The 15180-nt window shown below is 40.4% G+C and overlaps 1 protein-coding gene across 23 annotated transcripts in view; it reads right to left on the minus strand.

Annotated features, from left to right (window-relative positions):
• The window catches only part of Sorbs2 (sorbin and SH3 domain containing 2), a 318492-nt gene that overhangs the window by 158051 nt on the left and 145261 nt on the right, over window positions 1–15180 (minus strand). For 20 of the 23 annotated variants that reach the window (XM_041632398.1, XM_041632399.1, XM_041632416.1 and 17 more), the window contains exon 3: window positions 4445–4509. The exons of the other annotated variants lie outside the window; for them this stretch is intronic. In XM_041632398.1, coding sequence (XP_041488332.1) covers window positions 4445–4485 — 41 coding nt within the window. In that variant the 5' untranslated portion in view covers window positions 4486–4509. The remainder of the gene's footprint in view (window positions 1–4444; window positions 4510–15180) is intronic. 23 annotated transcript variants of the gene reach the window in all.

Genomic DNA, 15180 nt, shown 5'->3' on the forward strand with positions numbered 1-15180 from the left:
AACTAGATGGGTCTTGAGATCTTCATTCATTATTGTCTTTTAAGAGTGCTCCTTTTAAAGGAAACATATCTCTAGTCATATCTCGGTACGAATAAATTCTGATGCTTGTCTATCTCACATTTATTTATTTATTTATATATTTATTTATTGGTGTATGTTGTACATGTGTGCAGTGGCTGTGTGTAGGAGGTGTACTCCTATGTGTGTGAGAATGTGGAAGTTAGAGGTAGACTCTGCACCTCTTTTTCTCTCATTCTCCACTTTAGTTTTCAAGGCAGGATCTCTCACGGGACCCAGAGCTCATCAAGTGGGATGGAAGGGTCAGTCAGTGAGTCCCTGAGGTCCTCCTGCCTCTGGCCCCCCAGTGCTTGGGTTATAGCCCTGCAATATCATAGTCAGTTTTTAAGTCAGTTCTGAGGATTTGAACTCAGGTCCTCATGCTTTCCTGGCAAGCACCTCACACACTGCTCCATCTTCCCAATGCCCTGATGTTATCTTGATTGCACACCTAACTGCAGCGACCTAAGGGCTTAAACTTGGAGTTTCAGGAAAAAAAAAAAGATCTGAAGTAAGTTTACATCAGTTACCAAAGCCAAAAATAAAACAGCCCCTAGATTTTTACACGTGTTGTAAAGGAGTCACAAGATACAGGCAGTTTAATAGGAGACAAATAAGGACATCCAAGAATTTTTATAGGTGCACAGATTATCTGGACCATTGGTGGGGAGAACAGACAACAAGTCCCTGGAACTCCTCATTGACAGCTTGTTAGAGGGCACGTGCTCCAGTCAGAGCCTCTCCAGCATGCCCTTATCCTGTCCACGCCGTTACAACCATTGCTCACAGTAGGACATGTAGCTCTATGAAATTTAAAGACTATTTTTAGCCATGTTCAAACTTCCTCTAGCTAGCCATTTACATCACATGGGTTTGAATTGTGCACACTTTCCCAAGGCATGACCAGAATACTTTATGAAATTTCATCCTTCTGGTTGAGGGTCCTGATTTTAGGCAGTTTATTATCTGGACAGAAAGCAGGCCCGTCAATCCACACACCAAAACTGTACTTCTTTAAGCTAGCCTAAGCCTCAGGAGTGTGTCCTGGTGACTACAGTCGGAACACTGCATATCTTTACAGGACCGGCCTGCAGAACTGTATCTGCTGTACTGGATTTTGACCTACTGACGTCCCGGTGGGGCCAGTTTCTATTTCTTCCACTGTTTTCTTGTTGGATTGCAGGGAATCCCAGGGGTTGACTTTTTAGGAAGGTGTGATTTACTAACATATGTTTCACAGTATTATCTACATCATTCCCCCGCCCCCTTTGACCTCAGTGGCTTCTCTTATGACCTAAGATATTTAGGTAACTCAAAGTTCCTTATAAATGTGATTATTTCTCCTATAACACCATGTTGATGATGTTGTTGACTCATAATTATCCTAAGGAATGAGATAAATTATTCACTAATGGGGAAAAGATAAACCAAAGTTTTGGGTTTTTTTTGTTTGTTTGTTTGTGGTTTTTTTTGGGGGGGGGGTGGAGGGAGATCATGTATGTGTGTGTGTGCGCATGTGCATGTGTGTACAAAAACATATAATGAGGCCCAAATTTCCATTCTCAGTGCTTACACATGGTACTCTCTAGAGCCCTCTGCTCATGTCCCTTCTCAATGACACCATGACTTGGCAGTCAGAAACTGCAGGAATGATATCCTTCTATTGAAGTAGCTCTTTGATGGGTCCCAAGTCCTCAAGCAGGGCTCGGAGTTGGACAGTCCTCAAATTTGGATGTGCAGGAGCGAATGACTGTGCCCTGTCACGAATGACAAGGACGTCAGTATGGCTAAGTTTAGAAGTAAAGCATATTCGTGGTACGTCACAAGCCCAAGGGGAAGATAAGGCCTTCTGTCTTAAAGATATGATGTAGGCTTGAACAAGGCTGTTTTGTACAAAGACAGTGCGTGACATGTCAGCCTCGAAGAACTGACCTTTCTTTCTCCCCCCCACCCCCGCCCTTCTCACAATTCCATTCACAGGCTCTTGCACCCAATTTTTATATGTAAGGGGGTGAAGTGTTTCATTTGGAGCACTGAGAAACAAAATAAGCGTTGTGTGTGTGGTGGAGGGAAAAGGTGTTGTCTCGGGGCTGTGCTGGATGGCTGACTTCGTGGTGTGCAAACTGAATGGCAGCGTGTAGGGAGAACACTGGCTCAGCAGTTCACCGAAAAGCAGCTCCGAACGAATGAGCAGAGCCCAGAAGACTTATATCTCCAATGTAAAGGAGTCGCCTGCAGGCTGATAGGGGCTTTCCCCCTGCAATTTAAAAATATGTGGAAAATGGACTCTTTTGGCGAGATCTGATCGTGTTTTTGATGACTACTCTAGAAGTCATTTACTGCAATAAATATTCAGTGGTCAAATGTTATTTTGGACAGAGTAGAAAATCACTACTATAATTCTTTTACTTGCATTCACCTTTCCTATTGCAAGCATCATTTATTACATTATATTTAGTTTCCAAGTAACTTTTTAAAATTACTGTCTATAATTTGGCCAAACATGAGGAAGTAATAATCAAAAAAGTAACAAAATGCCTATATAAGCATCCTGGGTCTGTATAGACTGTCCGACCTTCAGCAAGCGTTTGCTAGAACAATACTGAATGCTGGGAGAGAAATGGCATGAAAGGGTTCAGCTCCCTGCTCATGGAAGAGCTCACGAGAGGACCTAGAAAGATGTCCACTGCCGAAAACAAGTCCCTCTCTAGTTGCTGCAGATATTTTTAGTTGAAAAGACTAACATTAAAAATAAGTCAGCTCACTTATCAATCTCAGGAATGTGAATGGTAGCGTCAGAATGATCTTGTTCTGAATAATTCTTCAGTATGCTTGAAAAATGGAAATATTTTATTCCAAATGAAAGCTGCTTTCAATTACACAGTAAAAAGTCAGTAGATATAACACCAATGCACTGTTAATGCACACACAAACACACAGAGAGAGAGAGAGAGAGAGAGAGAGAGAGAGAGAGACAGAGAGACAGAGAGACAGAGAGACAAGAATTCTCTTGCAGTCCTAGGCAGATACCACAGGCCATCAAGTGCTTGCTGAACAAGCATGAGGACCTGAGTTGGATCCGCAGAACCACGTAAAATATCTGGGCATGGTGGCACACACTTTTAACCCCAGCACTGGGAGACACAAACGAACAGCTCCCTAGAGGATAACGGCTACCCAGCTCTATCTAATAAGTGAGTTCTCTAGCGAGAGACCCTGTCTCAAGAAATCAAGAAACAAGGTAGATGTTCCTTGAGGAAAGACAAGACAGGCTGACTTCTGGCCTCTACATGTACACACACACACACACACACACACACACAGTGATCTTTCGCATGAACCATAAAAGATGGAAATGAAAAGTTTACTAGTAAAACCAAGAAGTGTTGTAAATGTCCACACATAATTGGTTTTGGTGCTTAAAGCCACATTCTCACTGACTGAGATGAGAATCCTAAGGAGCCTTAGGTGCTTCAGCAACTTGTTTCTTAATGTTCTCTATGAATATTTCCTGCTCTATATGAATTTATGGAGTTTGTGGTCTAAATAGATCAGCTTTATCAAACCAGGGCACTGTTTTTTGGCACTGGTCCTACAGACACCACAGTTGCACTCAGTAATTGCTGACAAAGCAATGGTTTGGGAAGACTGTTAATACTCTGGAAGGAGAGTCTGGGAGATGTGTTCTCTGAAGTAAGCAGCAGAGCTGGCATTGGCTCTGTGCACTAAGCAAATCCCACTGAACCACACCCTTTCCTTCTGAATGAGCTGGGAAATGTTGCCAGCTCTGCCTTTTCCCTTAGAAATCATGGGGCTATTTATTTGGAAACACGATGCACTGGATTTACCTTCAAGGCTTAATAGGGCCATGGTGTGTGTGGGAGGGGTACAAAACAGGAGAATTTGGGAGATGGAACTGTATATGCAAAACTCATCTGCTTCTCACAGGATACTGGGAGCTGCAAGAGTTTAGGCTGGTAGGACAGGACGCAAGAAAGATGCAACGAGAAGTCAGGATTCTCCTCAGAAATCCTAGCCAGGAGTGTTGCAAGAGCCTTGTAACTAGAGAAGGGGAAATACTGAAGCATCAACGAGTGGTGACTAAGGAGGAGCAGAGAGAACTTTGCCCATTTGCTAAGATTCCAATCCCGTGTAATGGGTGATCTCATTAACAAGGTGTATCCTTGGGTGAGGAAGAGTAGGGTAGATGAGGGTGCAGTCTAAAAGTGTTGAGGAGAACTACCTTGTGAGTCTGAGTCCTACTAGACAGACCAGGGACAGAGGTGTGAAGCTGGAGATCACCCTGGGGGAAGCAGGTGGGCTCTGGGAAGATTACAGGGGTTTAGGCAAAAGGAGCAAATGTAAGGTTAAGCAAAGAGAAAGATACCTGAAAGTTGAGTTCAGATGATTCAGGTTCGGTAGAATCATACCCGAAGGGAAACCAGGAGCTCACTGATACAGAAAGTGAGAGAGAGGAGACTTTACCTAAGTGTAGGCACTCACCAGGGTCTAATGCCAGCAAGCTAAAAGTTTCTCCTTCATACTCACAATTATTATTTTTATTATGTAATACTTGGTTTCTCAACATTTATAACAATGGCAAAAGAAAATTCAGTTTCTCTCTTCATTTTTATTAGAATTACGATCTCTCATGTATTTTTTGATTATTTTAAAAATACTTTTTAAGGCTGAGTATGATAGCACATGCCTTTAATCCCAGTACTCAGGAGAGAGAGGCAGGGGAATCTCTGAGTTCAAGGCTAGCCTGAACTCAAATCAATTCTATCAATCAGTACCAATCAGTAGTCTGGGGCTACAGAGAGAAACTCCATCTCAAAATATAAAAATTAAATAAAAGTAAAAATACTTTAAACAGATGCCATGAACATTGTCTATGAAGGAATTAAGATCATGCCAACTCAAAATATTCCCCTCTGGTATATTATTTTGAATTAAAGAAACTTGAACAGTGACAGATACAAAATCATTCTGATCTTCCATTTCTTTAGAGCAAAGTAGCTTTATTTGAAGATGATACAATAGTATACATAACTGACTCTAAAAATTTTAGTGGGACAGACCTATGGCTGATAAGTACTTGCAGCCAAGTATCTAGATGCCAGATGAACTCACAGAGATCAGTAGCCCTCCTATATACAAATGACAGATGGACTGAGAGAGAAATCAGAGAAACACCACCCTTCACAACAGCCACAAATAGTAAAAAATATCTTGAGGGTAGCTTTACCCAAGCAAGTTTTATATGATAAAACTTCAAGTCATTCAAGAAAGAATTAAGTTAAAGAAGATATCAGAAGATAGAAAGATCTCCCATGCTCATAGATCGGTAGGATTGACATAGTAAAACTGGCCATCCTACAAAAGCAATCTACAGATTCAATTTAATCCCCATCAAAATTCCAACACAATTCTTGGATATTGAAAGGACAACATTCAGCTTCGCACAGAAACACACACACACACACATAAAAGGATAGCTAAAATAATCATGAATAATAAAAGAACTTCTAGGGTATCACCATTTCTAATTTCAAATTGTATTACAGAGCTGGGTCTTCTGGAGGCATTTTCTTAATTGAGGTTCCCTCCTTTCAGATGACTCTAGCTTGGGTCAAGCTGACTAAACTAGCCAGCACACAGCTTCTACAGCAACAGGATTTACGTGCATATGAAGGCACAGAGACGGAGACAATGTGCACATGGCCTACCAGTCGGGATTCTGGAACTGAAAGGAGAAGTGGACACATGTTCCCACCCCAACCCAGGAGCAACCTCTAATTGATGACCATTTGCAAAGGAAACTTTAGCTTGCTCCTAGGGAGTTTTACTGGGGAAACACACTACTCTAAAGGGTCATTAGTGGATAATGAACAGAAAATGAACTCACCAGGCGGTGGTGGCACACGCCTTTAATGCCAGCACTTGGGAGGCAGAGGCAGGTGGATCTCTGCGAATTCAAGGCCAGCCTGGTCTACAGCGTGAGTTCCAGGACAGGCTCTGAAGTTACACAGAGAAACCCTGTCTTGATAAAACAAACAAATAAAAGCAAAAAAAATAAAAAGAACTCAGTGGCTTTTTTGGAAGTACTTTATCCCATAATGATATGTCAGGGTTCTTCCTTTTTTGAAAAAAAAAATCTTATTGTTTTTTATTTTACTTACATCATTTTTATTCAACTATTAAATATGTAAAATGGATACACAAGATACTATTAATTTAATTATAGCTTCATAGATACCTCTCTAATCGTGAACTCCTTCCTCTCTTCAAAGGTATGCACTATGTAAATTTATTATTTAACAATCCATTTTTCTTTACACTGTTTTGATATATGTTTCTAATAGAAACCACTCTTCAAATTAAAGTAATTCTTTCCTATGGCCTATGGATCATTTTTCATCTTAAAAGTCTGCACTAGGTTCTGTTCAGCTTTCCCATATGTATTGAATCTTTCTATAGTCAAGAGAATAAAATTTTAAATCACATGCTCTGTAAGATTACCATCAAATAGTAAAAAGACTAAAAATAACTGAAGTGATATTAAAATAGCTTGGGATAGTATTTCATTCAATGAATATAAAATTGCTTAAGACATTAAGGTAGTTATTTGTGGTTACTTGGAACAGTTTGTTGCTAATAAATTCCTAATCTATCCTTGATCTGTAAAGCCATTCTTAAATTGGTAAGTACAATTGAGTGCTAAATGTATTCAGTTTTCATATTCATTAACAGTATGAAAAGATCTGCTATGAAAGGTTTTATGACACATATGTCCTTATTTATCCAGAATACTGATTAGAAAAAGGATATCTGTGAATACATGATGTTATCGTGTAGCCTTCTCTGGAATTTCTATACAGAAGTAGGTGAAATTCTGTAAGGAGGATAAATGTCTCCCAACAGGCCTGTGTTCTCACCTCAGCAGACAATTATCATTTTGCTTCAGGCTCATCTGGTGTCGGAGTTTGCCACACAAGACAAAGTGTGGGTGCCAATTTTTAACAAAACTCATAAAACTAAATACATTCATGATGCTAATCAAAGCCAGCATAAATGGTAACGTACTGTATACAAAACTAGCCACCATAAAATAAAACAGGAAAAACAATCTTTTGAAAGAGCTGGGGAGATGGCTCCGTTAGTAAAGAGCACATTGCACAGACACGAGGAGCTGAGCTGGACCACAGAACTTACGTAGAAAGCCTGGCCTAGAGGAAAGGCAGAAACAGGAAAAGCCCTGGAACTTGCTCAGTCTTAGCCATATCTGGAGGCCCAGGTCCTAGTGGAAGATAACGTGGATGGCTCCTGAACAATGTGTTGATCTCTGGCTTCCACGCACACACATACACATATATGGACATATAAAGTAAATCAATAAGCCCCCAACTTTAAAAGTTCTTTTCACAAATCATTGGTCACTTGATTATTCTCATTGTTTTATTAGTTTCTTATAAGCCACATATTTTTGTGACCTGAATATTAAGCCTAGGAACTCCTTTCCTTCAAAATTTAGGACTCATTTTTTTTTCTAAATCATAATTTATAAAAAATAAAAGGCCAACAATTTAACTTTATGTCAGAAACGCTGTTAGTCTTTTTCCTCAGGCTCGGCCGTGAAGAGGTGATAAGTGCTGAATGCTACTTGCTTCTCACTGAAGTAGGTGAGTTACATTCCTGTGCTGGGGGGCTAAGCAAGGGTCATTTCCAGTTTCGGAAAGGATGCCTTCCCTGAGCAGGCGAGCACCAGCCCCATCGACAATACCGTGCCATCCTTAGACTCTGTCCCAGTAAAATAGTAAGAGAGAACCGACTCCTGAAATGTGTCTTGTCTTCTGTCCTCTGCACATACACTATGCACGGGGCCACCTGTGTCTGCGTGCACACATGTGCCTGTGTGCGTGTATGCACGTGTAGACCCACATGCACCCCTTCCCCATCACACACACAACTGTAATACATAAAATTAAATCAAAAAGTGAAAAGTCTACATTTGGAAATTATTTGATTCTATGCTCATTGAGCGTTTATAACATAAACCCTCCTGTGGCTTTTCCAACATTCTTGGGTGTCTTTAAAATTGAACATCTGAAAGCTCAATTCAAACAAAACCAAGTCGCTGGTATACCACTTGTGACTAAAGTCTTAAGTCACCAAGCTTTTTGGGTTGAATGAATAAGGTACCATTGGGCTGAATGCCTGTCAGGAACAATTAAAACAGCTGGAAGATGGGTTCGGAGCTGCATTCTCAATGGTTAAAATAAGCAAAGTCTAGTGGTTTAAAAATGTATGCTCCAACTCCCCCCCAAATATGTGTATATTGATATGATGGTGCTCATGTGTGTCAATGTGTTATCACATATGTCTATGCATGTGTGTGTATGTGTGTAAGTCAGAGGTATTCATCATGTGTCTTCCTGCATTGCTTTCCACTTATATATCTAAAAAGGGTCCGTTGTTGAACTGGAGACTGGTGATTCATCTAATCTAGCTAGCCAACTCAATACAGACACCCTTTTTCTGTCCCCAGAGCACTGGGATCACAGCAAAGTTGCCTTCCCCGCTTTTATAGGTACTGGGGATCTAAACTCACACTTCCTTAATAATGAACCACCCTTCTAGGCACATCTACTTCCCTATTAAGTCAAATTTGGCCATTGTCATGTTCGGGTGCAAATGAATGTTAGAATGAGGTGGCATGGGTTTTTCCATTCTGTCCTTTCTACTACTAAATTGTCTTTTTATAAGAATAAAATTTTAAATACAAACTGAGTTGATTTATTAACTGACTTCTCTTAGTTGTACTGACAGGTTGTTTCAATTGGCTTATTCACAACCCTTGGTTCTCGATAGAGTAGGCATATTTGTGCCTTTTCTGAACTCCTTGCATTTTTGCCCATATTTCCCTTTTTATGTAATATGAAGGTTAAAACTGGTTATAATTTGTAAATGTTTCCCCCCAAAATGGAAATGAATGTTCTGGGTTGTGCCAACACTATCCTTCAATAAACATAACCAGAGGTCTTTGAGGAAATAGCTGGTTTATGGATCAGGAACTACACCAAATGAGTATGGAGAAGCTCATGGTGCCAGAAGAAAACCTTAAAATGATAGGAGTATGTTTAAGAGACATCCACTTCAGTTGGCAAAGCCAAGGCCCAAACTGGAACGATGTGAAAGAAGAAAAAATAAGATAGCCTTGCATTAGCTGTGAATAATGTGAGTTGCTATCTCAGTCCTCTGACAAAATACCCGACAAAAGCAATGTAGGAAAGAGAAGAGATTTAGTTCAACATGGCAAGGAAGGTGGTGCAGAAAGAGAAGAAGAGACTGTTGCATCAACAGTCAGGAAGCAGAAAGTGAAGAATTCCAGAGCTCAGCTAGGTTTCTCCTTTTTATGTAGTCTGAGATTCCGGTCCTTGGCATAGTGCTACCCACATTTAGGGTGGATTTTCACATTTCACTTAACCTCGTCTAGACAATAGTTTGCAAACACTATCAGAGGCTTGTCTGTTTGGTGATTTTTTCATCTCAGCTGTTAATATTTAGATCTCAATACTGAGCATCATATAACTTCAAGTATAAAACAAACGCCCATTGGTTATGATGGCATGAATAAATGAGTAGATTCAAATTAATGGCATAGAGTTATAAATATTCCTTTTAGAAAAAAGTCAATCTTTGGGATATGGAGCCTGTACTATAACACAGGCCACTAAGGATGAGAACAGGAACACAGGTCACTAAAGATAAGAACAGTGACCAATGTTACTGTAACAGAGCACCAGAGGCCAAATGTCCCCACCAGGGAGCTGTCTTGCCTTGCCCAGGTGATGGACTGTATCCACTGAAACTGTGAACCAAGATAAGCTGTTCCTCCCACAAGTTTTCCTATTCTATATTTCGTCACAACAATGTGAATAAAACAGTACACTATGAAAAGGGGTAGAAAGTGACTTAGAGGAAAAAAAACCTATTGAGTGCTGCTGCCTCAGCCACATAGTCAAAGACACCATCAGCAGCCATATGTCCTGTTGATACCATGTTCCCATGTGAGCTGATGAGAAGAACCCTTGCTTTGAGGTTTTCCTTTCCCAATCCAATGAACCCAGTTTAATTATGAGAAAAACACATGACAAACTGTCACAGCTCTCAAAAACAAGGAAAGAAACTGTCTTCGCTAAGAGGAGCCTAAGGAGGAATGGCTAAATGTAATATGATAATCTGGACAGGATCCCAGGACAGAGGAAGGTCATTGGGTATGAAGAAGGAGAAAGCATGGGCTCTGGTTAAAATAATATCATCATCATAGCCGGGCGGTGGTGGCGCAGGCCTTTAATCCCAGCACTTGGGAGGCAGAGGGAGGCGGATCTCTGGGAGTTCGAGACCAGCCTGGTCTACAGAGCTAGTTCCAGGACAGGCTCCAAAGCCACAGAGAAACCCTGTCTCGAAAATCCAAAAAAAAAAAATAATAATAATAATATCATCAAAAAACTTGACTAACTATAGTCAGATATTATTTAATATAAGTTTTACTATTAAGCATGGGATATAAGATAGCACTTGTCTTCATAATTTTTCTTTTAAAGCTGTTTTAAAATAAAATGTTTGGTTTAAAAACTATAAATGGAAATCTTGCTTAGCCTATCTGCATTTTAGTGCGAGTCAGTCAACAGTTACAAAGCACAAATCTCCTACAATACCCACATGTCCATCTTCCTCTAGGTCAGGGGCTGTGTGATAATTTTGTAATTCATGTGGGTCTTAAAACCTAGAGTCATACTCTATCTGAACCGCTTCTCCCCGTCAGCAGCTCAAGAACAGTGAACTTGCAGGGGAGATCTCTGTTTTTCCTAGCAATACAGAGGACAAATAAGAGAAGGTCTTGGGAGAAAGAAAAAATTATAATGGGACCTAGAGACTCAGCAGAGTTGTCTGCCAAGTACAGGGGAGAGGGCAGTCGACTTTCATCTCCAGTCTGGTCCTTTCTCTCCTTAACCCTAGGTGGTAGACCAGTTGGCCCACACTTCCCAGTGAGTATAGGATTTCCATCTCTTATTCCATGATTCTTCAGGGGAAAGTCCAGGAATAAGAGCGGCAGTGAGAAGACCATCATACCCTTATGGTAATCCCTGCATTTCAATAAGGAATGTGCACATCAATGTGAAAGGCTGTCTTGGAGAGACAGGTAGATTTTAGGATGATTGCAGGATATGAGTATTTAATGATTAAAGTAGTTTTTAATTCCTCTTCTCCCTTTCCCCTCTTTCTCTTTCTTTTCCTCCTCCTGTGATGGTTCTGAGGATCAAACTCAGGGCAAGGCGCATACTTGGCAGATGCTCTGTCGTTGACATACATGCTTAGCTCCTGCACTGTGTCCTCCTTCAATTATTTCTTATTTCAAATATCCTTACATGGTTGAAATTGATGAGTGTTATTATCTGTGCTGTGCAAATAATCCCCTTTGATATCTTGGGAAGAACTCTCTGACCTTGACCTGATCTGAATCACATTATTGTTTTATTTTCTGCCTAAAAAAATGTATTTTATATAAATTTTGGCTACTATAATATAGCCCTATGAAACATATAAGAATGAAATGGCTCATTTCCTTCTGGTAGTAAATTAAGCACAAAACGATTTTTAATTCAGAGATATTTGCATTCTTAAATGACAGCTGAAGTCATTTGTGAAAAAGTTGTTTAATGATCTAGAGAAGCATGTGCATATACATAAGCTTGGAATTTATTTTTGGTGTGGTATCTTTGCTCTTTTCCTTATGAATATTATATGTGATAGACCTTCCTGAAAGACTTAACTTCTGCGTCATTTAGCGACATTCTCTTTTGTTGGACGATTCTGGATTGGTTTGTGTGTTGTCTCTAGGACCTAAATTTGAGCACTTTCTTCTCATTTTGCTAATTCGGGACTATTCAATTCCATTTATGCCCATAAGTCTCACAGGCAGAATAGTGAAGTCAGTGCTAAATCTACATGTATTAACCCCAAGTTTTGCTGTTACTATCTTACAATGTTTTATACTTTATGTAGTGTTGCGTTAAACAACAGTGACTTTGCAAGTCATCTGCAAGATACAAACCTTTAAAAGTAAAATTTGCTAAATTTAAAACGGACTTTAAAATTTCCAAAAAGAACTTTTCTGGAATTTAATTTAGTCAGGATTCTGCATTCATAAACTTCAGTAAGTTTAGTGTATCTAAATCTTTATTGAGTTCACCAACTCATTTCTCGAAATGTCTTCAGATGGGGGGGGGGTCACACACTGTTAAGAAAATGTCAAACTGAATCTTAGTTTTCTGGGTGGCTTTTTGTCTGATGATGACCTCAGAGTCATGATGACTTTTCTGAGACTAACCATGGAAGTTCTACGAGTATGTGACTCTCCAAAGTGGTCCTATTTTCGTTGGGGATAATTTACTATGTCTGGAATCCTAACACTTGTTTCTTTTAAAGAAAGAAATAATACCAAAGATATTTTGACATTCTGCCAACAAAATTAATATGACCAACAAAAGAATGTCTTCAGACCTGGGGCTTGATCACTTTTGTTTCTGAGGTCACAGATTTGCTGAAAGAAACTTGCAAACCCATTCTCTCCTCTCTCCTCTTCCACCAGGTAAGCTTGTGCACACACATACACACACACACATACACAAACACAGACACACACACACACACACACAAAGACTCAGATATCACATACACTCACACAGACTCTCTCTTTCTCACACACACACATGCACAAACATAGACACACACAAAGACTCAGACATCACATACACTCTCACACACAGTCTCTCTCTCTCTCTCTGTCACACACACACACACACACACACACACTCACACATTTTAACAACCAGGTCCCATTTGACTAGTCACATACACAACAACTCTGGGTCACCACACCTTCCCGAGAGAAGCTGACTTCACTTTTATTCTCAGTTTATATTACCAGCAATAGCAGCAAACCTTTCAATGCCCGCAATGTTTCCTTAGGAGTGTATCAGTTGAGCAGGCAGGGAAAAAAAAATCTGGGGGAAGTTTATTATTTTTCCACCAATATATTTGGCATCACCTTTGGAAAGGGAACAAAAGGCGCACTGTCAAGAGGACAGACCTGGACAAAATGTTACTGTTTGTTCTTCGCAAGCACAGAGGTATATTTAAGCAAAGAAAGACATTCCATAGCTCTCTCGGGACTTCCTTGCTTTAGCTGAATTTATACCAGCGTGTTCACACCAGCGTGATTCAAACTGAGCTGGAATTTTAAAATGCAGGCCGCTCTTTGCCAATGCTTAAATACCACAGCTACAGAAAATCATATTAGACTTCAACTTGCCCTTAAAATGTCATAGGATATAGAGAGACAGCAATGTGTGTCCACAAGAAATTACAGTAAAGTTGTGGAAATGAGAAGTGCCCTTGTTTGACAGCTTCTGTACCTACACAACAAAGCCTTTAAGTCACCAGGAGTCACCTGGCGTCGGATTAGGTTTCTAGTCCAGGTTTGCTGACACTCAGGAAACGTTTGGCAAACAGGGGCCGAGTTTCGAGCAAGGCTAGGAAGAACACTCTGGGAGCCTGTGTGAAATTCGGTGGTCTCGGCTGGGTTTCATCTTGAGTTTCACATTCGAACAATCCAGTACTTCAAAGTAAACTAAAACAGAGGGGCACGAGGAAGAAGGGGCAAACAGGACCTGGCATGGCTCGCCGGGAAGGGGTCAACAGTCTCCTGTCTGGAAAACTCATTTCTTCCTGATGCCCTTGACTGTGCATCTGTACTAACAGCACTGCTGCAGACTCCAGGAAGACAGCTGTACCTGACACTGCTCCCAAGCCTTCCTGCTGCTCAAAGGGACCATCCCTGATCCTCAGAGGTCCTTGAAAGCAGTGAAGCCCTCGCTCACAGTAACAAGGGGATTCACAAATTGACCAATTCCAGAAATAAGACGGTTGATGTGTTCATTATAGGGGACTCACAAGTTCACCAATCACAGAAATAAGATGATTGATATGTTCATTCTAATGTAGAGACCGAGAGGCCGCATAGCATAGCAAGGCAATGATGCTGACTCTTTTCCAGGCTTTCCTGCTATAGTCCACACGCCGGAGGGGAGAACTCCATGTACTTCTGCTTGAGGAGGAGCATTCCTGGAACATTCTCCCTTCCTCTGCCCCATCAAGTCCCCTGTGGTGGCTATTGGCTTCGTCTCCTTACAAGGGTCACAGAGCAGACTGCATCAGTCCCTTAGAGTCACAGTCTGAGATCTCACAGCCTCTTCCTGACTATTAGGAGCCTAGGATTAGCCTCCTAGCCTCCAACAGACAGGGACAATATTACCCAGGGTACCCAGACAGTAGCTAACAGGGGGCTTTGAAATAGTCAATGTTTTAGGGAAGAAAAGAGGAGAAAGCAAATGCACTATGTATACAGTTCTGAAAGTAAAGACAATATTTAAAACTGATTAATGGCTGGTAAAAGTGTTAAGATTCCATTCATTTCAGGAAGCACCCTTTGTTTGTTCCATTAAACTCCTCAGCCCATACATCAGAGAAATTTCACTCAAACTTTTGGCTACTGAATATTTTCTTTTTTAATTTATTTTACTTTTATTTCTTTTTAAAATTTCTTCTGTCTTTTTCTTCTGTCTTATTTTTGTTACTCAAAAGACCACTATGTTATTTAAATACTTGTTTTTCTGGTTTTTGTTTTTGTATTTAACGAAAACTCTTTTGGTAAAAAGCATCTTGAAATGCCAAAAGTTTTAGTGCTCATGCTTTCAAAAGCAACAATTAGGCCTCAAGGCACATGGTAATTTTGGGGAAGCAGAAGACTCCAGTGGGGTTTGACAGAATCTGTTCTATGAACTGCCTTGGCTACTTGCTTTTAGATATCCTGGAGCTGAGTCTTGCTAAAACCGTGGTTCTCAAACTGTGGGTCGCGACCCCTAGGGTGCAGAAGAACCCTTTCATGGGGTGGCCTAAGACCATTGGAAAGCACAGATATTTACAGTACGTTTCATAGCAATATCAAACTTATTTTTATGAAGTAGCAACGAAAATAATTTTGTGGTCGGGGTCACC

Source organism: Microtus oregoni, unplaced genomic scaffold, assembly GCF_018167655.1.
Source record: "Microtus oregoni isolate MIOR12 unplaced genomic scaffold, Mior012 000041F_ref0000270, whole genome shotgun sequence".
Taxonomy (NCBI): Eukaryota; Metazoa; Chordata; class Mammalia; order Rodentia; family Cricetidae; genus Microtus; species Microtus oregoni.